Source organism: Ixodes scapularis, unplaced genomic scaffold, assembly GCF_016920785.2.
Source record: "Ixodes scapularis isolate PalLabHiFi unplaced genomic scaffold, ASM1692078v2 PGA_scaffold2__306_contigs__length_199485367, whole genome shotgun sequence".
NCBI classification, from domain to species: domain Eukaryota; kingdom Metazoa; phylum Arthropoda; class Arachnida; order Ixodida; family Ixodidae; genus Ixodes; species Ixodes scapularis.
Window position 1 is genome coordinate 91,867,906 of NW_024609857.1, and position 23,721 is coordinate 91,891,626.

The window sequence follows — 23,721 nt, forward strand, 5'->3', positions numbered from 1 at the left end:
CTAACCTCGCTTTTTTTTTTCTTACTTCAGATTATATTATTTAAGCCTGTTTACTAAGATTTAACACCTAACTGTTTATTTACGTGAAATAAAATCCCGGGTGCCCTTTTCCTTCCTTAAAATGAAAACCAAATATCGCAAAATGCCCCTTTCTGAGATATGCAAACATTTATCAAAAAAAGTTGCGGTACTAGGTTGGGCTTCAAAAAGGCATGCGCGGCTGTAACTTTGGTTTTTTTCTGACGTTTAGGGAAGATAGATTATATTTGTGCCATGAAATTGGATTTTTAGTGCCCAACATCCAACAGCAACTGCTTTTATTTTTTAATTTTTTTTCACCAAAATTTTTTTACATTTTAGCTTTTGTTCTGCACAAGATGCATATTCTGCAACAGGTGCATACTCTGCACATATAATAATCTCATTCGCAGCATACTTTGAAAAATTCCTACGAATAAAATCACCATTCGATATTTGGCTTTTTTTTTCTTGATTCGATTCGGCATTCTATTAGAAAACTACTATTCGGTATTCGCACGCCCCTAGTTTCAGCACTAAATTCGAAGAACAAAGTCTGTCCCAGAGCTGATTGAAATCTTCATTTCACATGAGGATCAGCGCTTCTGGCATTTGTATGCGTTCATGGCAGCAATGTACGCTTGTGCCAAAACGTTTCCCTCTGATGAATTTATCTTGCGAGCTGGAGCGGAGATTTTCTCTAAAACTTAGGTTGACACTGTAGCGGCCACTTTTGGTCTCCCAAGCTGTGTGCAAACAGTTGATTGATAGGATGGTGCGCACCCAATCGTATTTCCGAGACGATTCAATGGCTCCAACGACTCCACGCGGCCGCACCGCCCCACATGTCCAACAATGAAACCGAAACTCCATGGCCAACTAGTTCCCTGCATGCATTGCATGGACTTCGCCGCGGTGAGGCGCTTCGTGTTTGGGAAGAAGTCTATTGTGTTGTGAGTTACGAACATTTCAGACTCGCGTGGTGCCGTTCTCCATTTAGAATTCTATTATGTGCGATTGCATTAATTGAGCTGCAAAACAGGTATTGAGCTTTCTTTTTGAGACTGCCCTTAGCCTTTCCATAGCCCTGACAGCACTGCTGATCAGGTGGCAAATGTCACTGCTGACAGTGCTGGCAGCTCGGTGTTTTGTAATTTCTGGATTTCGAAGTTAAAAAATGCTATCGGCACTGGATTTCGACAATGCGAGATGTGACGCTCACTGTCCAGTTGTGGATGGCGTTTTTCCGTGCAAACTGCGTCGGTGCTTACGCATTTGGTAGGCTCCTTATGCAAGTTGCAAAAGGAGCCTACCTTTTGCAATTGCCTTCCCGTAGAGTCTGGCTCTCGCAAGCTCTGCAGGAAGGCAAATACACGAGTTTTGTACCATGGGATTTAGACTTGAGCAATTGTAGTATATACTTGTTAACATCATTAAAAAAAATAATCTTTTTTATGCTAAGTTTACTGCACAGAAGGGCAAAAGATACTAACTAGTTGGTGTAACCTAGCCAGAAATTTGCTTAAAAACATTGCACATACTGTATTTACTTGAGTACAATAGACACAATGTTTATGAACTAAACCTGTGGATTTGCTTTCCTGCGGAGCATGAGGATAGCCAATCACCCCGATCGACAGAAAGATGCCGGCGATTTACAGGACGGAAATAAGGGGTTCACATGGAAATGCTATTGGGCAGGTCGCATTTTTGCAGAGAGTCTAGTTTTCGACCTCATTATTTGCTGCGTTTCTTATGTAGAACACTATGGTTGGCTGTAGGTTTGTTCCACAGGAAAGTAGACGTAAGGGCCTTGTTCATAAGAAGTGTGTCTATTACTTATTACTATTACTCAAGAGCGTAAAACAAAATTTGCAGTATATTCAGGTCAATCTTTATACGAATACTCCTACATCAAAATTTGATAGGCGCAAAATAGTAAAGTTGGCATCCAAACAGGGAGGGAGTGCAGACAAAGTCTGCAGCATTCTGTTTCTATCTAAGCCCTAATCCACTTATGTGAGGCTTGACTTCTCTTAAGTTTGATCATGTCATATGGTAGTTTCACGCCGTTCTCGGTGCTCTTGATATCTTGGGCAATAGTCAGGGGCTTGAATCTTGAACTTGTACTACTAATCACATCAAAGTAGAGGTTGGGCATAGAACCACGGTGGAATTTATTAGCACGAAAAAGCTGCCAAGATTTGTGCGTATGGTTTAAACTGGAGATGACGGATGAAAAAAAGGGGAGAGCACAGTATGCTTTTATCCATCGTCTCCGGTTAAAATTACTTGGGACTTAAACCAGCTCACCCGTTTGCTAACTTTATCTTCAATCATCAGCCAGGATCTTTAGCCCTCAGATTGGGATGATGATTCTAGCATACACATACCTATTACAGGAGCAAGTACAAAATGACAACAAGTTTGACGATGCACTGCTCAGCGTCGCAGAACTGTTGACTGGGACATCACGATCAAAGCGCAAGTCATCTGATGAAGGAGGTATGTCATTTCATTAAGCTTTTTCGGCTGTGTAACGTAGATGGGAAGGCTCTAATATGACCATTTGGAAAGGAACGCTTAGTAACTTATTTAGTCTTTTTTCTTTTTCTTTTTAAGGGAGGATATGGCCTTGGAGGCTTGATGCCATTTCCTTCTTGCAAGCTCAGTAGTTCTCTGTGGCATTTGGGGCAGACTAAAATTGCAACAAGAGTTTGCACGGCGGGCACATTGACTCCGGGTCGTCCGTAGTCCCCGCGTCGAAATCGAGCAGGTTGAGCCTCCTCTCGAAAGTGGTCAGCACATCCGATTCGGAGGAGACATGAAGCCGATCAGCATTCGGAGATGAAGCTGTAGGCTCTGATGTCCGCCAAGCACCAGTTGAGCTTGAAGATCGTGACGACGGCGGCGGAAACTGCAACGATGGTGGTGGTGGAGACGGGTCCCCGTCTTTTGCGAGAAGTCCTGCTGATCGACGCCTTGGATTTCGCCATCGAGAATGCCGGCCAAAGCTACTGCGAGTGCTAGCTTTAAAAGCAGGCATTCCTCGGCAGGAAAACTATTGGGAACAAAGAGGGGAAACGAGTCTAAACAGCGGCTAAGATCGATCAGAAGCGAAAGAAGCTGCCGACAGCGCGCGCATGAGACGAACAAAGAGCTGCGTCGCCGAAGGCAGCCAGTCGTGAGCCCTGTTTCGGGTCGCAACCAATGGGATTGCTGGTATCATAGTTCCCACATTTTTTCTGCTTGTATATACGGGGTTCTCCTGGACCACAGATAGCCTCAAACGTAGCAAGCTTCTATGGACAGAGACTAGAAGAAATGGCGCTTCCAACGAGGGTAAGATATCTCGGCTGCGTCGAACGAACGCGGAGTAGGCCTAATTTGAAAATGCCGAACTTCGCCGTCTGCTCGCTCGGCGGGTTTGCGAGCAGACCTGCCGAGTGCAACAAAATAATTTATTGCGAAATAAATATTGCGAATTAATAAATGAAACTTTCTGAAACTTATGCTTCAGAACCCAAATATAATATTTTTTAAAAATGCATTTTTTCGGGAAAAAATTTAATTTCGGGGCCCTATTCCCCCTTAAAGGAGCTGTGCAACGATTTTAACGTTGAAAGAATTGGCATTTTCTGCTTTTGAGATTGTTCACCTTGTCACAGAAGACAGAAAACACACCTCCTTTCTTTGAAGTGTTGCGATTCCGCCGCATAATAGCGAGGCAAAACTTAGAATATTCCCTGACCTGCAGCCGCGAGCGGCGGCCATGAGAAACACGCGGCGTGACGTCAATGGGGAATCTTGTAGAAAGATAGCAAGTTGTGCGAATACCTGCTCGATAAAAGGTAACTTTTCTATAAATCTTGTCGTTCCATCATAAAGATTAATCGTCAAAAACTGGGTATCACCGACAAAGCTTTTATAATACGGAGTTTTAGTGGCGCAATCTCTCCTAGGTTCACAAAACCGTCAGCTCTATCTGTCACCGCGAACAGCCGCCAGAAGCGGGAGGGGGAGGGGGACAGGGCCGGACGGGTATGGCCAGACCCGGATGAGTCTTTCCTCCTTTCACCATATTGTTCGCGCGGCGCCCGCCAGCACGTGGTCATGCGGTCGCGAGCGGATGAGCTCTCGCTGCTCGCTGATGGCTCTAAAGAGAGAACTTTTCCGTAACCCCGCGCCTACCCCAGCAACGTTACTGCGCACGTGACCCGGAAGACGACGTACAAGTTGAGAGGCAGCAAAAACCTGGATCTTTTTTATTTTTTAAAATAAAAACTAGGGTATCCATGCAAAATCTGTTTTCTGAAGTTCACTCCAGAAGTGTCAGGCATAAACTTCCACAATAATTTAGGCAAAGCCCTGAAATTGTTGCACAGCTCCTTTAAGGTTAAAGCCTTACTTGTCCCATTTCGCGAAAAAGGTGGCGGTGTTGTGCCCGAAAGATGGCCATAAAAATATGTCATCAAGCACATGTCGCTTAATCATATGCTCAAGGACGACGCCGTCCTTGGCGTCGTCCTGGGCATTGTCCTTGAGGTCGTCCTCAAGGCGTCGGTCTCGACGTCGTCGTAGAGGTCGTCTGAGACGTTGCCCGAGAGGTCGTCTGATAGGTCTTCCTCGGCACCGTCCTTGATGTCGTCCTATATGCCGTACTTCGCGTCAATCTTTGCGACGTCAAACTGTACGTCATCCTAAACTTTAATAATACGTGTAGAAGCATTACTCAGAAGCATTTCACCTGTGGGACTACAGTGCAACCCCCTTATAACGATAATGGGAAAACCCGAAATTTAAATCGTTATAACTGGTTATTGTTGTATCTGGACTAGAAACTGATCATTTCCAGTCTAGAAATTCTAGAAACTGATCATTATAAGCAGTACATTGTTATATGTGGTATCGTTATAAGTGGGTTGCACTGTATAATGCTTTTGCCTTCCTACACGTAAGCGGTCTTAAGTGTCCTCCTGTAATTTTTTTGTCCAAACACAGCCAGGAACAAATTCACCCCCCCCCCCCCCTTAGGCTCACCTTTTTTTAATAAAATCATTGATATACACCAGTTCAAAGTTTAGTTTTTGGTGGTACAGCAAATATTGGGTCAACAAAACAGATCTGGGCAACGTTTCGACCGTGACGTCATATCTCAGCAACCCCCCCCCCCCCCCCCCCCCCCCCTCTTAAGGCCTGACCCATAAATCCGCCCCTGTCCACAGCTGCCTTTTTTCAGTAACAGAATGAAACCCCTCTTGTTGAACATGCTTTAACATGCCAATCATTCTGTTAATATGATAAGATAGTGTATTGCTGGGCTATTTGGTTGATTGACATAGTGAAACAAATAAAGCACAAAAAGGAAAGACAAAGTCGGAGTAGTACCAGTCCTGTGTGTGTTCTGCCGACTTTGTCCCGTCTTCTGTTTTTTTTGTTTTTTTTTAATTCTGTCATTTTGTTAGTGTTTTTTCCCAATAGACGGAGGGTGAGGCACTCGGCATAGCTTTCAAACTCCTGTGGTTCATTTACTGGTCATTTTTAGCCCTCATTTTAATTAGAAATTTGCTTATAAGTGTCAGCACTTTTGAGCATGCATAATGGTGCATTTCAGAATCGTCGGATCGAAACTGCGAAAAGAGGGCACTTTCAGAAGAAGCCGAGGAGCCCGAGCGACCCCGAAAAAAAAAGTGCACTTCAGACGATGAGAGTGAGCCGGAGAGTCCCAAGGCAGAAGTCTCTAGAGAAAACTTTGACACACTCGAGGTGAGCTCTTTTTGTTGTTGTATGAGCGTTAGATCTGCCTAGGCCAGAGTCGAACAAAGTGCTGCCTGCCTGCCATGTGTTCATACTAAAGATATCAAACATTCAATTAGGGAATCTCCTCATATTTTCAAGCAGTGTGGAGACTATGTTGTTATAGATGACAAGTGGTGAACCAATTAATATCTGAGAGAACTAAAGGCTTGATAAGTGAACTTGTCAAGGTCAAGAGATGGCAGAAAGTGACCTTGTGTGCTCTGCTTTTTGTAAACTCGCAGTTTTCCTAGTGCCATCTTTAGCTTTAATTTGTTTATAGGACTATACTTTAGGCCCTTACCTGATGTGAAAACAGGAATTAAGATGGCACCACTCCACCAACGTGCTCGCATTTTTTAATAGAACCAGAGAGTAAGCACAGTGTCGTTCTCATTGCTCAATCCACTCGGGAATTAATTGAGCTCAACATATCTCGAAAAAACGTCTTCATACGACAGTTCTCGCTCTCCGACGGATCCCGAGCTCATAGCTTTATCTTTGGCAGTTGCTCCTGCTAGGCGAGAGTTCTTGTTGCTTAGTGGTGGAATTGTTGTACAGTAGATGAACGCGACAAAATGCTGGGAAGTAAAAATTAAAAGGAAACACCAGGCAAATGAAAACAGAATAATATAAACTATGGGAGCACGTCGCAAAAGCAGAACCACCTTTCGAGCGGAAATTAATCGACCACATGGGATCATTATGGCGCGTGCCATTTCTGGTGCCATAATCGAGTCGCGTGCCACGTGTTTGACACCCCCGTTCTATGCTGTCTTGGTTGGGAATTCTGCTCGCTTTTAATTAATGCAGAATTGTACTCTTGCTGAAGCAAACTTGGATTAAGCCAGGAGGCCTGGATTAAGCCAGGAGGCCTGGATTAAGCCAGGAGGCCTGGGCCAGGGAAGAGAGTTGGCCGGCACGCAAACATCTGCACCTCAAGCTCTTCCGGCCATGGAACGCAACTGTGAAAAAAAGAAACACAAAAAGTATCTCATCGTCTCAACACCTGGGCGCTCCACCTTCTGCTCCAAGTCTTCCTTGAGCACAGGGCAGGAGTACTTTCATAAAACCAATCTTACTGTAACTGTTTCAAAGCGACAGGCGAACCAGGATTAGAGCGTCTCAATTAAAAGTGTAATTCAAAGCCACACTCAAATTCTGTGTGTGACAAATAAAAGTTTGGCTGCCAATTTTATTCGAGAAGAGCCACCGACAACCCCCCTCCCCCTCCCCCTCCCTTCTGCCCGCTGCAGCAAACCTTTGGGGTGAACTCATGGTCCTGCTGGGTGCGTCAGAAGAACACGGAGCTGGAGCGGGGCTCCCAGTCGGGCTCGAGGAAGCTGAAGCTGTTCAAGACGGACCTGCTCAGCCTGACCCCCGAGGAGCTCAACTACTCTCTCTGCCTATTCATCAAGGAGGTGCGCAGGCAGGACGGAGAGCCCTACACCCCATGCAGCGTCTACCTCCAGTGCCTCGGTAGGTGAAAGGGGACACCAGAGAGTTGGCGGGTGCCTCGTAACCCCGTGCTTCCTGGCCCACGGAATGCTCTCCCGGGCAATTATCTAGAACAGCGTAGCTGAACAGACTATAGTCACTGGCAGAGGGAAAATGGCAGAGAGTCTCTTTTGAATGAATTCATAAGAAAAATGTTCCTAAAAAGAAAAAAAAATTGTCAGATACCGTATTTACTCGAATATAAATCGACCACGAGTATAGGTCGATGCCTTTATAATAAACTCGCTGAGAATACAAAAAACCTTTCAGCCTTTCCATTTTGGTGGAGAAGGGAGAGGAGCGGAGCTGTAGCTTCTGTTCTCGGCGGTGGCTCTCCAGGCGAGCAATCTGCTCTTTTTTCGCAAGGGAATCTGAAGCACTCGCGGCAGTGGAACTTTAGGTGATAGCGGCCTCGCAGCAATTGCGGAACCATTCGCTCTGCTGCGCACATTACCGCTCGTTCCGTTCCCACTCTTCTGCCTCAGAAGAAATGTTGCCGCCATCTATGAGCGACAGCAGCAACCAGTTGTCTAGTTGCCGAGGCTGGAAAGGTTGCCGCGATCTATGAGCAACGGCGGCAAACAACTTCCTTCACTTCACTTCACTGTGTTACCTTAAAGACCCCCCATCAGGGGGTATTACATAAGGGGTGGGTCCACATAGATTAGTTTTTGGGTGCCATAAATATTCAAAGAGAGGTATGAGTTGCTACATTGTCCATGAAGGTTGATGGGCAGGTGATGGCAGCGATGTTGTGGGAAAGGCTGTTCCAGTCTGAGGCTGCGCGGGGGAAAAAATGTGACAGTACGGGCGTGTGGGCGTGCCACTTGGAGCGGATGACCAGTGCGTTGAGAAATGCGTGCCGGCGGTATGATATAAGGCATGGAACCAAGCGAAGAAAAATAGAACTTGTGAAACAAAGAAAGGCTGGTGATGCAACGACCAGTAGAGAGGCTAGGCAAGCCTGATTCTGCTTTCAAGGAAGATATGCTGACGCTGTATGAATACGAGGGATGAATGAATCTAGTAGCGCGATTTTGAACTGCTTCAAGTGCGTTTATGAGATATACTTGGTGCGGGCTCCAGATTGCAGATGCATATTCCAGCTTTGACCTGATAAGTGATTTGTAGGCAAGTTATTTCACATGTTGGGGGAAATGACGGAGGCGACGTTTTAAGAATCCCAATGTTTTGTTTGCAGATGAGATAACATTAGTAACATGTGTGCGCCAGGATAGATTGTTGCACAGAGTGACCCCGAGGTATTTATACGACCCTACGATTTCTACGGGAATGTTAGCGATAGCGTAAGGGAAGAGAAGGGGATTGCGGCGGTGACACTCTGGACAGCTACCGCCATCTATGAGCGATTGCAGCAACCAGAGTGTTGTGTCGACCACACGTGTCGACATTTGTTTGGTACCGGACACGATGCTGGGGAAACTAGCCCTTAATAGCTCCGCTGTAAAAAATTCAAATATAGGTTGTCCTCTTTTTCTTTTTTAAAGGACAGAAGAAAGTTGGGGCAAAAGAAAGAAACAAGCATTTATTTATGGCACTCTCGGCTAAATCGCAGTGCGATGCCAAAAACTTAATCATTGTCAGAACTTCCAGACATGTCATTGTCCTCGGCGCAAGCTTCATCAGCTTCGTCGACATCCTCACAAATTCGCAGCAAAACCTCACTGACACCGTTGCAAAATGGCAACAACAAGAAACGAAAGAAGGTGGAGACGGGCAAGGCAACGAAGGTCACAACAAAGACGCGAGCAATGCTGCAAGCCCCTATGAGCCGTTGTGAACAACAACAAGGGAAAGTAACCTCCATATTTTGTTTTGCTGCATGTCCCGGAGGGGGAGGGGGGAGGGTGGGGGCAAGGCAGTGGGGCAAGGTGCGTGTCGATGTCGGCGAAACCTGACACCCGAGGGATAGGTGCGTTAGGTGCGTGTGCAAGCGGTGGCCAGGGCGGGCCTGTTGCTTCTGTTATTTCGGTTGTCTTTGTGCACCAAAAGCAGTGCGGCACTACAGTGACGTCGACTCAGTGGTGACTCGATAGTTCCTTGCACTTGATAGGGTCCCGAAATTTGGTCACGAATGTAGGTCGAAATTTTCTGGTCACGATTATTAGAAAAAAAGGTTCTAATACCCAAGTCTACCCTTAATTTTTTACATTTCCGAAAAAAAAAAAAAGAAAAAAGGTAGACTTATATTTAAATAAATATGGTAATTTATTTGAATTATAGAGGGAGCCCTTTGTCGAATCAGAACCCACATGTCCTAAGAAAGCGCAGGCCAGCCGTTGCTTAAAACGGCCATGAAACGATTTTTTAACGTTTTCCTTCTTAGCTTTCCTCCTCAACTCAAAAATCGCGCTTTATACCAAACAGTTCAAGAAGACGGAAAGGAGGGACTCCTTTCTTTCTCGGACTCTCATTTGTGTTCCTGGACACCGCCATTCTCCTCCTAGAAAATGAGCCCATCTCTCAAAACTTTGACAAAAGTTGCTTTCCCCACCTCGTTCACCCCTAAGCTGACAGTGCTGTGGAAGCTACGTGCTCGTTGGGCCAGCCACACCTTTGCTACGCTCCCTCGCACATACCCACGTGGAGAGAATGAGGTCAGGTGATGAAAGGGAGGCGGCTGATTGGTCCGGCAAGCGCATAGCTTCCACCGCACTGTCAGCTTATGGGGTGAAGGGATAAGTGAGGTCTGGTGTCGTGTGATATGTGTTTGGGCCTGGTGACGCACTTTGGGTACCACGGATGTATTGCAGTGAAAAGGCAAAGAGCTTTTGAAGGGAAGGAAGTATGAAATAGTCCGCTGTGTTTTCAAATTTTCGTACCGAAGATCAGGCTTTTGACTTTTACCTTCTTTCTTTTGGCCCACTAAACGATATGCTATGAGTAAAATCCTAATCTAAATTCATTTATCTCAGCCCAACTTTTGTTTCATATCCCTTTTAAAGCGAATCTGAAGAGTTCTTTGAATTTGAAAATACTGTGAAAGTTTTAACGTAGCAAGCAAAAGCAAATTGTTGTGTGTATGTTTATACAGCCGGAAGTTAGTCTGCCTCAGTGGGCATCTGGTGTCTCAGCTGTAGATGAGCGATTTAGCCAGGGTAGCCTGGGGTCTTAAACGTGCACCGCCCAGTAGTGATACACGACCGCACGCCGGTACAATGCTCATCCATATTGAAACGGACAGGGGTGGGAATTGAACCCAGGATCCCTGGGTTTTAATGTAGGCATCTTAAAAAATTATGCATCTTGAGTTTTCTTTTGATTTTGTTAGTGGGAGCATCGTAATTGCCAATTAAAAGTTTGATGTAGACCCCACCTGCTTGGTGCGCCGAGCGCACGAGAGAATGAAGAAATAAAGGGAACGTGCAAACAAATAAAAGTGATAGCTGTAGCACGTTCGTGCAATGCGGGCAAAACGGCGTTGTCACGCGCCGTAGGGCGGAGGTGCGAAATGCGTCTCCGTCCTCCGCGTGTGCACGGGGCCGTCATAGTTAGCGTCGTGGATGCCATTGACGGCTGCCATGAGTGCTCGTTGATCACTAAAGTGAGCAGGCAAGGAAAGACACTGGATGCTCGGTAAACTAAGTGGGCAAGCTGACCACCAACCTCTTGTTGGTGGTCAGTCTGGGCGGAATGCCGGTTGCAAGCTGCAGAAGCCAGCCGTTCTTTCCTGGGACGGAGTACGGCCTTGGTGCAGCGACACTGTTAGGAATAGTTTGTGGCAGCAACAGTGCAAGCGAAGGTGCATATTTTCCCGGTGTCTTTAAGCGGTGAAGGGACGCGGTAATGGTGACGTTTAGCGATGAGTGGGGAGGGGGTCGCATTAATTTTTTAACAGTCTGGTTGGGGCATGCATGTCAAAAAAGTAATTTTACACGAAAGAATAAATTTTTTAGAGCAATACTGACGGCGCGAGACGCTATTTAGTTGGCAGTCACCCCCTTTCCGCTTGTTTTCTCCCTCAGCATTTCGAGCGCGTGGAGCAAGTGAGGATCGGCTTCTCCTTCATGACCGAGATGGTCATTCCGGAATGACGGACTTAGCATGCAGAATTTCAAATCAATCTCGCCGTCAATATTGCTCTAAAAAAATTTTTCTTTCCGCATAAGATTTATTTTTTGACATGCGTTTCCCAACCTGACTGTTTAAAAAAAAACATTTGTTTTCTTTTCAGGGGCTCTTTAAAGGAGCTGTGCAACGATTTTAACATTGAGAAAGAATTGGCACCTTCTACTTTTGACATTGTTCACCTTGTCACAAATGACAGAAAGCACACCTCCTTTCATCGAAATGTTGCGATTCCGCCGCGTAATCGCGAGGGAAAAATTAGAGTATTCCTCGACCTGCAGCCGCGAGTGGCGGCCATGAGAAACAAGCGGCATGACGTCAATGGGGGTCTTATAGAAAGATAGCAAGTTTTGCGAATACCTGCTCGATAAAAGGTAACTTTTCTATAAATCGTGTCGTTTCAACATAAATATAAATGCGTCAAAAGTCTGGTATCATCGACAAAACTTTTATTATACAGAGTTTTAGTGGCACCATCTACCGTATTTACTCGCAGAATGAACGCACTTTTTTTTCCGCAAAATCGATGCAAGTTGGGGGGGGGGGGGGGGGGGCGTTCATTACGCGAAGTAAAATTTTTGCGTCCGTATTTACTCGCATACAGAACGGACCTTTTATCCTGAAAAATCGAAGTAACTTCTTATCTCTTGCGCGCGGCGGCCGACCCCGTAACCAAACTAAGCTGCGCAAAAAACAAAACTCCTCCTTGTTTTCTTTTTCTCTTGGTCCCTTGTTTTGTTTTTTTTTGCCGCCTTTCGCAAGCTGTTTTGTTTGCTTAGGCAAGGGCTCTCCGCTTATCTTTCTTATTTCCTTGCGCGCGACGCACGACCCCCCCATAACCAAACTGCGCTGTGACAAAAAAAAAGAAAAGCAGCTCCTTTTTCTTAATTTCGTGGTTTTTTTTTTTTTTTTTGCCGCCTTTTGCAAGCTGTTTTGTTAGCTTAGAGGGCTTCTCCGCTACTCTTTCTTACCTCCTTGCGCGCGGCCCCCGTAACCAAACTGCGCTGCGCAAAAAAAAAAAAAAAACTTTTTTTTTTTTTTTCGTTTTGTTGCCGTTTGCAAGCTGCTTCGTTCGCTTAGAGCGCCTCTCCGCTTCTCTTACCTCCTTGCGCGCGGCGGCGCGCGAACCCAAATTCCAAACTGCGCTGTAAAAAAAAAAAAAAAAAAAAAAAAAACTTTTTTTTATGTTTTTTTTTTTCTTGCTTCCGTTGGATCTTTTGCGAATTTTTTTAACGCCTTTTGCAAGGCGTTTTGTTCGCCCACGCTCGCTGCCCGTGCGTTGGCGACCTTGCTGCACCAGGATAGAAGAGTGCGTTCATTTCGCGCGTGTAGGGGGGTCAAAATTTTGACGTCTCAGTTGGAAGTGCGTTTTTTACGCGAGTGAAAAAAAAAAAGTCTAAATTTTGAAAGCTGACTTGGGGGGGTGCGTTCATTACGTGAGCGCGTTCATTGTGCGAGTAAATACGGTATCCTAGGTCCACAAAACCGTCAGCTCTATCTGCTACCGCGAACAGCTGCCAGAAGCCGGAGGGGGACAGGGCCGGACGGGTATGGCCAGACCCGCATGAGACTTTCCTCCTTTCACCATATTGTTTGCACTGCGCCCGCCAGCGGTCGCGAGCGGATGAGTTCTCGCTGCTCACTGATAGCTCTAGAGAGAAAGCTTCACCGCAACCCCGCACAACCCCCATTGACGTCACAGCGCACGTGACTCGGAAGATGGTGAAGGAGTTGAGAGGTGCCGAAAACGTCCATCTTTGTTCATTTTTAAAATAAAAACTAGGACATGCAGGCAAAAGCAGTTTTTTGTTCTTTACTTCAGAAAGGTCGGGACACCAACTCCCAAATTATTTCAGCAAAGCACTGAAACTGTTGCACCGCTCCTTTAAAGTGGAACACTACCCTAGGTAGTCAACTTTTGAACCCTTTTCTTAATATGAATAAAATTTACAGTGTAGACTACCAGTCATGTTAAAAGATGTTATGCAAAGTTTCAGCTCTGTAGATGAATTGTGAAGCAAGTTACCTTGGTTTGTATGGGTAGCATCCCAGCATCTTTTAGTTTTTCTATCTTTGGAAAACTAATTCAACGTCCAACATTTGTTTTTGCCGTATTTGGAGTGCGGCTAAAAATATGTTTTTGCAAAAAGTAATTTATTTTTATAAAAATTCTGTTCTGCAAAGTTGATTAACTTTCTGGCCTTCCATGTGTTGGACAAAACATTAAACTTTAAAAAAATACAATCAAAAGTTAGAAAAAAATTCAATGGCTGCATTTTTTATAATACTCTTCTCAAGAAAAGCAAAGAATGGGCTTTCCCTTTTGTCCCATTATGAAATGATAGACTGACTAAAATAGAACTTATACAGAAAAAAGGGAACAGAAAAAAAAATGTTTGAGGTTTCCACACCTCTGCATTGGCTTTAGGCTGAGAGATCACTAGAACTGTCCAGCAGCATAGGTAGGACTCTCCTCTTGGAGGCGCTTCTGTTCAAAGGCCACCGCTTCCATCTTGCGCCGCCTGTGGGCCACTTTCGACGACTCCAGTGCACTGGCTCAAAACCTGACAAGTCGGTGCTGAGTTGCCTTTTCTGCCTGGGACTTGTGGTAACTTCCGGCCTCCATCTTCATTTCGAAGAGGGCCCTTTCAATGCCCCTTGGTCCTAGGTTGTAGTCTAGAACTGCAAGGGCAACTGTAGTCTCGACTGTCTGGAGAGAAGCAAACTCCATCTTCGGAGCGATCGCCAGCTTTTCCGATTTCCCAGCATTGCTCTTCGGAGCTTTTTTGGTCCGCTCGCTCGTTGCGCCTGGTTGGTTTTTCTATTTTCTTGTAAACGTTTTTTTGTTGTTTTTTTATATTTTTTTTTACTAACTAGGAGAACATAGTGGTGACATGTTTTCACGAAACAAAGGTTTGCGCTCTACGCAGATCGGCGGTGTTCCTAGCGCGTATGCAGGTAACGGACTTCGCGATAGTAAAACATTCTCATGAGCATTTTTTCTCTAAAACAATAAAACTAACTTGAGTTTTGAGTTTAATGTATCTCTTGCACAGCAGCGCTAGATACGCAGAAAAAAAAGAAATGGTTTTTTCCGCTTTTTTTTTACTTTTTGTGCTCACCAGACTTGTACGTAACGCGTTACAAGTAATTGATTACTTGTAATCAATTACAGTTAAGTGTAATTTTGTAACGCTTCAATTACATTTGTCAAGCTGTAACGCTCGGAGTAATTCAATTACTTTTTTCTGTAATCAATTACAAAATCAATTACACAATTACCAATTACATTTTTCATTCCACAATTTTTTTGTCTCACAAAAATCAACATAGTCACTCAGCCATGGAGCAAAAATGATTGACATTTTTTTAACATCTAAAAAAAATAAAACTAGGATTAGTTGGCAAATCCTTTTTTCTTTTGCGCCACGCTCTTCTAGAAGCGCGCCACCAGCCTTGGCTGGGGAGTTCCGGATCTCGTTGCAGATTGCTGATAAAGTCGACGGGAAGCGGGAACTCGCTATTGACTTTTTAGTGGGCTTTGTTCCTTAGGTCGACGCGTCAGCTACACGACAAGGTCCGGGTCTGAAAACAAAAAAGGGAACAATAACCAAACAAAATTGTGTACGCAATATTTTACTGTGTATTTGTGTATTTCTGTCATCGCAATAAGAAGTAACGTGAAAGTAACTTGAGAAGTAATCAATTACTTTGCAGTAATTGTTCAATTACTTCTGGGAGGCAGTAATCAGTAACGGTAATTGGTTACTTTTTTGACTGTAGTAATTGTAATTGTAATCAGTTACTTTTTTTCAGTAACGTGTACCCATCGAGACATGGCCCACCCCACTTTTTTTTTATGAATTTCAGGCGGCAGGGGGGGGAGGGGGATGAATCAAGGTATTACGGTAGTACTTCTCAAATTTTTCTTGGTCGCACACCGAAAGTTAGCTCATTCGTCATTTTCACCCAATTTGCTCTCGCTTTTAAGTGGGCTATCTCTCGGGATATCATGGTAGCTCTATAATATTTTTCCAGTGGCACTTGCTGGTCAGTGTTCATCAGTTTGGCGGTAGCTTTATAGGGCCAACCAACATCGGGAGCCGTGAAGCACGAAATGTGTGGGTCGATCAGTCCGTAACTGCTAAACGATATCTAAGAAAAACAGAGCAACCGGTGCGAGGGTCTAACCTTGGGCACTGGCATGGAAGCCGAGTGTGCTGATGACTGAGCTACAGGCGCAGCACGCAGGAATGGGAGGAGCAGAAGCAGGTGGTGTGAGGAAGTGCATGGAGCGGAGAGGGGGTAAAGGGCAAGAAAAGAGCAGAAACAGGTGGTGTAAAAAGAGCTCGTGGAACGAGGAGTGGAAAGGGCAGTTAAGTGCTCTTTCTTGCTTTTGGTGACCCAGGAGATTCAGCCCAAAGGAATTTTTATTTGGCTGGTGCTGAAGGGAAGTGCTCACAGCACCACAAGAAGGCAGTGGTTTGATGTAATCTGTTGTCATAATCGAACCAGACGCCATGCAAGTCCCAGTGCAAGTGCGTGCAGCCCGCGCCGCAGCACGTTTACTTCTTCCTTCACAACACTTCTTCCCCCCTTACGAGGAGTAGGGAAATATATAATAGTAGAAAAATTTTGCAGAAAACATGCATGGCAAAATGTTTGTTAGAACACAACAACAAAAAAAATATGCGAAAATGATGCACAGCCAAATGTTCATCCACTGCTTAGGGCGAAAACCGCACCACGGGCTTCCGCGCTCGTGTACCTCGACGAACTGGGGTCTGCTGATGTATCACCGTAGTCGAGGCTGTGGTGTCAGCAGCGTCCGGATTGACTGCGAGGTCAGTAGTACCACTGGACTGGGCGGGTTGGTGCATATCATCCCCAGAATTCACAGCTGAATTTGTGCCCACATCTGGGGAGATTTCCGTCGTCGAGGGTGTGGTGTCAGCAGCATTTGTGCCTACAGGAGGCAGGTCGACACTGTGTGTGCATGGACGAGCTGTTGATGGGAGTTCCGCGCTACCAGAAAAACTGGGAGGTCTCGGTGCTACGCGGATGTGATCGTGGTGCCTTGTCCACACTCTGCCATCTGGCAGTTTCACCGTCGATGCAAATCCCTGGCCAGACTCTACAGTAGCCAGCACCCACCTAGGTCCGGGTCGGAAATTCCGAGCAAAGACTGGTGTTCCGGGCGGAATATCCGTGACCCTAGTGTATGGTCCATTTTTGCGCACGTCCTGCTGGAGCTGTTTTAGGTTCACTGTGGTCCGAAGATCGGGTCGCAGCAAGCCCAGCGCAGTCTTGAGCTTCCGACCCATCAAAAGTTCAGCAGGACTACAGCCTGTCACTTCATGCGGCGTCGTCCTGTATGACAGCAGCAGTCTGGCTATTTGCATATGAAGGTCCCCCGATCCGGCCTTCTTCAACTTCTGCTTAATCGTCTGCACAGCTCGCTCGGCCGCTCCATTGGACGCGGGGTGGTATGGGGGCACCAGCACTTGTCTTACGCCATTCTTCCGTAAGAATGTCTTGAATTCTTCGCTCACGAATGCCGGACCATTGTCTGATACAACTACATCCGGCAGCCCCTGAATAGCAAACATCTTCCGCAGACAATCAACTGTCACAGACGTCGAGCATGTGCTTACTGGAAATACCTCGATCCATTTGGAATAAGCGTCGACGGCAATGAACAGGTAGGTGCTTCTCAGGGGTCCAGCAAAGTCTACATGCAGTCGAGACCACGGCCTTTCCGGAAATGGCCATGGCCTCACTGGTACCGATCTTGGCGCTCGCTGATGCTCTTGACAGGTACGGCATGCCTCCACTGCTGCCGTGATGTCCTCATCCAGAGCTGGCCACCATACATGGCTCCGGGCCACTGCTTTCATCTTGGAGACTCCTGGATGACTTTCATGTAGCAACTGGAGCACATCTGCCTGTAAAGACGTGGGGACTACCACTCGACTTCCAAGTAAAATGCAATCACTCTGAACGCTCATCTCTTGAAACCGTGCTTCGTATGGCTTCCACGGATGTCCGCAGGGCGGCCTTTGACCAGTCCACAGTGCTGCTCACAGTTGTGACAAGCACGAATCTCTGCTCGTAGCTGCTGCAACCGTTTGGGCTGACAATACTCTTGGGTAGCATCCTTGGAGCATGAGCACCTCTGGGGGGCACTCGACCTGAAACTCGGTTGTAGGTAAGGGCAGCCAACTCAGTCCGTCTGCGTGAGGAATCTGTCCGCCAGGCCTGTACTTCAAGGTGTAATCATACCCCGACAAGAACAATGCCCAGCGTAAGATACGTGGCGAACATGACTCGGGAATGGGCTTGTCAGCTGCCAACAGCCCAAGGAGTGGTTTATGGTCAGTGGCCGCCTCAAGCGAACGCCCCCAAAGGTACTGCTTGAAACGCGTCACTCCGAATACTGCTTGAAACGCGTCACTCCGAACACCATAGCAAGCGCCTCCTTATCAAGCTGGCTGTAGTTTCGCTCGGCAGCAACCAGGCTCCGCGACACAAATGCGATAGGTCGCTCTTCTCCCGACGCCTCCCTCTGTGCAAGAACCGCACCGAGACCGTACGGAGATGCGTCTGTGACCAGCACAGTTCTCTTCCTTGGGTCGAAATGGGCCAACGTTTCTGCTGATGCCAGCAAGGACTTACTCTGCGAGAAAGCCTCGTCTTGAGATGACGTCCAAGTCCATGGTACGTCCGGAACCAGCAGACGATTCAGCGGGTGCAGTACTGCAGAAAGTCGGGGAATGAACTTGCGATAAAAGTTAATAAGGCCCAGGTAGCTTTGGAGGCTTTTGACGTCCTGCGGTCTTGGAGCCAAGAGGACAGCCTCGACATTCTTGGGGCTGGGGTGCAACCCATTGCGCGTAATGATATGGCCTAAATACTCCACACGCTCCTTCATGAACTCGCACTTAGCTAGCTTCAAGCGAAGGCCTGCCTCCTGAAGGCGCCCGAGGACCCGGCACACATTCTTCCAGTGATCTTCGTCACTTGCGCCGGTCACAAGAATGTCATCGAAATAGACCGCAACGTGCGGCAGATCACCCAGGAGATTGTCCATTTCTCGCTGGAACAAGGCAGGGGCGGACACCACGCCAAACGGAAGCCTTGTAAACATGATCAGGCCTTTCAGAGTGTTGATCGTGACCAATTCTTGTGACTGTGGATCCAGCTGGACTTGTTGATACGCGTCCTTTAGGTCGAGCTTGGTGAACTTCACCCCGTTGGTCAGTTTCGCGAACAGCTCTTCAATCCTAGGAATTGGATAGCTTTCGCTGACCGTCGCTGGACTGATGGTGATCTTGAAGTCGCCACAAAGGCGTACGCGGCCATCTTGCTTGACAACAGGAACTACGGGTGCAGCCCACTGCGACGTCTTGACAGGGCGTATGATGCCTTCGCGGTGCATACGCTGAAGTTCCTCTACTACTCTGTCTCGGAGTGCGAATGGCACTGGTCGTGCTTTAAAAAATTTCGGTCTTGACCCTTCCTTCAGGATGATCTTTGCTGACACACCCTGCATTGTCCCAAGCGTGTCTGAAAAAACTTCGCTGAATTGTTCGACTAGGCTTGTGACGGAACGGACCGCATTCACCCCCTCAGGCTTTGAAATAGTAATCTTGAATGCTTCCATCCAGTCTCTGCCCAGCAATGTCGGACATGTCCCCTTCACCACAAACAAGGGCAGTGTCGACTCAAGTGTTCCCACCTTGGCTGCTGCAGTAATCTTCCCCAGAACCGATGAGAGCTCTCCCGAATAGCTCTTCAGTCTCACTTCGGAGTGTTCTAACGGCGTTCCAGGAAACAGTGCATTGAACTTTTGCTTACCGATGATGGAAACGCTGGCGCCGGTGTCCAGCTCCATAACTAGTGGCACGTCGTTCACGATGGCTTTAATCTGCATGGGCCCGGGTCCCGTTGATCGCAATGACCACATGGCGCACTCGTCTACCTCGGGTTGTGTCTCCTGGAGGTCGTCCATTTGGTGCACAGAGCTAGAGTCCATTCGATTCTTTGAGCCAGTCGGTGCCGCTCTGCAGGCCCTTGCAATGTGCCCCTGACGTCCACACTTGAAACAGGTGCTTGCCCGGTGGCGACACCGGGACGTTTGATGTTTATCTCCACACCGATCACAGCCACGCTCGACTGCGTTAGCCGCATTCCGTCTGGGAAGTTCCACAAAGTTGGCTCAGGCTGAGGACAGAGGGTGTGGGCGTCTTTCCTTGCGGCTTCCATTGCAATGACCAGTTGCTTTGCAGACTCAAGGTTCAGGTCTGACGATTCCAATAACCGTGTCTGCATTCCCGTGTCGTTGATACCGGACACTATCTGGTCCCTCATCATGCGGTCGCGCGTGGTGCCGAAGTTGCAGTCATCTACCAACTTGTTTAGCGCCGCTACATAGTCACTGACAGCCTCACCTTCGTGCCGTCGCCTTGAGAAGAATTTGAAGCTTGCAACAACTTCCGATACCCTGGGCTTGAAATGGGCATTGAGAGCTGCGAAGATTTCGGTGAGCGTCGCCTCCCCTGGTTTCGTTGGCGCGAGCAGACTTCGTAACAGTGAGTATGTTGCTGTCCCGCAGCTTGTCAGAAATGCGGCCGATTTCTTTTCCTCAGCAACATCGTTGGCCAGGAAGTACAGGAGAACACGCTCCTGGTATTCCGCAAACTCAGTTGTACTTGCATCAAACGCTTCCAGCTTCCCGAAGGCCGGCATCTTGTCACGTACCTCTCCTCTATATCTTCGTCGCGGCACTGCGTCAATATATTAAGGTTTATCTCTCGTCGCCAGTTGTCATAATCGAACCAGACGCCATGCAAGTCCCAGTGCAAGTGCGTGCAGCCCGCGCCGCAGCACGTTTACTTCTTCCTTCACAACATCTGTTTTCATACAAAACCCTGTCCTAGGCACCACCTGAACTAAGAGCACCACCCACCCAAGGCACTGAAAGACTAAGGGTCTTCGTTGCCGAGGCACCATTCGAACTAGGAGCACTGCCCACCCTATAGAGTTACCGCATTTAAACCAGGGTGTCGAACCGGAACCGAACCGGTATTTTTTCCGGAACTGAACCCGAACCCGAACCGTTATATTGTTATTGCGATGAACCCGAACCGAAACTGAACCGGAAAAAAATAACGGTTACCGGCTCATGTCAAAACGGTTCGGCCACGCGCTGTTGATAATGAATGTGCTATCAATGCCATTTGTTTTTTAAGAGCCGTCAACTGACACACACCTCGCTTACATATTTTTCTTCTCCACTCACTCTTAGGGATATAAACGCTGCATCCATGAATCTTGACATAGGAACCAGTATTGCGCTGGTCGCGGCTTGCACGGAAAAAAAAAAATTGGAAAGCTATGCAAAAAAAAAAAAATCGCGTCACGGGATTTCTTTTTCCTACAATCTCGTAAATCCTAAATGCTGCTGTGTGCTCATTTCCTAACACGTTTCTAGAACGCGCGAGTTCTTGAAGCTTGCTTCCATCGGAATGAGAAAAGAAAAGGCTGTGGAGTTTGATAATAATGCATCCGGTTTCGTTTAGACACTTAGAAGCTAACATATTTGTGAGACAGCGAACTCTTTTATTTTAATATTTATCCTATTACGACCTTCTGGCGTTGCGTTCGGTGAAGTGTTTTTCATATTCCGTATCTTCTTTAATGAAAACTTCTTTAAGGGTCTAATTTGAGTTACCGAAGGCTAGTTCAAATAAAGAAAGCTGTATTTTCTCCCCACTGTTCCTTCAATTGCTTACACGCCGAGGTGGAGGGATAGTTAGCGAGTTCTACTTGTAAGTGGGTTTGTAAGGAGGTCGCGGATTTTACAGCTACTGCGTCGGACCCAATTAGATGAAGTCCGAATGCGTTAACGTCGGTGAGGTAACCTTTGAGCGCACATAAAGAAACCATTCCTGGTAGAAATCCCTGAGCCTTACACTACGATGTATCCCGTTTCGTATGTGCTGATTTCAGATGTTTTATTTGTAATTTATTTTAATGTTGCAATTTGTCATTTATAATTTCCGAACCGGTTCGCGAATTGGTTCAGCGCCCCGAACCGGTTCGCGGATCGAATTAATCTAACCGGAACTGAACCGGAACAAAATAAATTTACCTGAACCTGAACCGTAACCGAACCTGTATTTTTTTCGGTTCGACACACTGATTTAAACACATATTTTTTTTTCAGATTGGCCCGTGTGATGCAATGCTACTGATAGCAAGATGTCAGTAGCTGTCTTTGGTTGATGGGCTTTTTACTTTTCTGCAGGAATCCAGCAGTTCTTGTTTGAAAATGGACGGCACGACAACATCTTCAGCGATCCCCAGTATGAGATGTTCTCTGGCTGCCTGAATGACGTCTTGCAGAAGGCGCATGATTCCAGTGCAGATTGTAAGTGCTGGTCTTTAGGAAGGATGTACTCTAGGCAACCCTATTAGCACGAGCACAACATTAATGCTTTTTCACATTGGTCTTTGAAGGTATATTAGTAGGCACCAAATTTCAGCTCATAGTTTTGTGTCCCACGTGAATACTTCCCACCACACCAGCAGTCTTAATGACAACCTTTCAAACCTAAGAAAAAAACAAAAGGCATTTGCGTATTTCCACTAATAGTGTCGCGCTGTATGTGCTTAGGTTAGAGGTTTTTGAAGACTAATTCTGATGGAGCTGTGTTTGGCATTTTATCAAGAGGGCTAAGTCAACTTTTGATATACCCTCTTCAGGGTCCTGTTATTTTTATATGTTTGAAGCAAATTGCAGTAGAACCTAAACACATTTTTCAGCAGTCTGTGGCTGAACAATCGGAAAAATTGAGAACGCAAAAAACCAGCAAGTCGTCGTCAATGCTAACTTGGTCACAGTCTGTATGGTTTAACAATTTCTTGACAATTTGAGAGACCCACTCGAAATGTATTGCTGGCGGGGGTCACTGCATGCTCATCCGGCAGTCATGTCATTATGAAAAGAAGAAATATGTGCGACATAAATGCACCAATTTATTTTGAGTGCATTATTGTGTGTCTCAGTCCCTAGCAGTATCAAGACTGTGTCTGGTGCCAGCCACCTTCTCAGTCACATGCTCCGGTGTTATTCTCCGTCCGTGACCGAGATGAACTGAAAGGGGCCGGGCAATGATACTGGATAGGAATCTCTTTCACTTTATAGAAGCTTGCTGGATCGAGTAGCACCCAAGCATACTAGTATGCAATGCCACCGACTGAAAAGCTTCTTTGTCTCCCCATAATTTCAAGGTCAAAAGCAGACACTTTCTTTCAGTCTCTACTTACCAAGATTTGACTATAAAGTTGTGGAGATCGTATCATTGGCGTTCTGAACTACGCTATTCCTAGGATGTCGTCAGCAAGCTTCGCGATCCCCGCAGCTACAATATTTAAATGCAACTCGTACAGTCGGCACAGGCACTCACGAGCATTCAATTTGGGCTCGTGACATTCAATACCTCTACGTTCATTTGGGCAGTTTCCCCTAGCCCGAGCGCTTTTGTGACGAGAATAATCTAACCTTAGTAATATGTGGAACTGGGTGCGTGCCCTGTGCTTAGCATACCCCAGTGCGTGGCTACGATAAACATTGGCGGCACATAATCGGCTCCAGATCACTTGGCCGCTTGCTCTGGCTGTGATTTAAGGGAATGAATGCTACTAATTTTTTCTTTCATTTTTACCGTGACAACCATTACACGGAGAAAAAAAAAGCCAACCCATGTTTTATAGGTTATGAATGTCGAGGAATAATCCAAAGCAGCATTTACCGGAAGTACAAAACGCGGTACAGCCGTTCATTTGGCGTTGCCCTCTTCCCGCACAGCAAATGAGCGCATCAGCGAAGCGGTCCTGTGGGATGCGAAGCAGCTCGGTGCCCACTCGCCCCTCGTGCTGCTGAACACGCTCATGTACTTCAACATCAGGGACTTCCACCTGCACACTGTGGAAGACCACCTGAAGCTCTCCTTTACCAATGTGACGAAGCAGTGGCAGAAGGGCCCCAAGGCACAGTCCACCAGGATCCTTAGGTGGACACCCGATCCCGAAGGTTCGCCCATTACTTCTTTACCTCACTCGCTGTATTCTTTCATGCACCGTCTGTAGACCGAGGATTCTCAAACTGGGTTTTTTGGAAGCGAGGGGTTCTCCAAGCTCTGAAGTTTCTTTGCTTATTTTAAAGAGATTGTCCAGTTCAAGCACTGTTTCGGGAGATCTGAGCCACCCCAATGATGTGCAACTATGTGTCAAACATTATTATGTATATTACTGTGT

At 46.6% G+C, this 23,721-nt stretch overlaps 1 protein-coding gene across 1 annotated transcript in view; it reads left to right on the forward strand.

Moving 5' to 3' along the window:
- The window catches only part of LOC8033347 (zinc finger MYM-type protein 4), a 100,301-nt gene that overhangs the window by 67,853 nt on the left and 8,727 nt on the right, over nucleotides 1–23,721 (forward strand). The window contains exons 13-17 of the mRNA XM_029983121.4: nucleotides 2,421–2,523; nucleotides 5,633–5,784; nucleotides 7,071–7,293; nucleotides 21,710–21,832; nucleotides 23,273–23,497. Of these exons, the coding sequence (XP_029838981.2) occupies nucleotides 2,421–2,523; nucleotides 5,633–5,784; nucleotides 7,071–7,293; nucleotides 21,710–21,832; nucleotides 23,273–23,497 (826 nt within the window). The remainder of the gene's footprint in view (nucleotides 1–2,420; nucleotides 2,524–5,632; nucleotides 5,785–7,070; nucleotides 7,294–21,709; nucleotides 21,833–23,272; nucleotides 23,498–23,721) is intronic.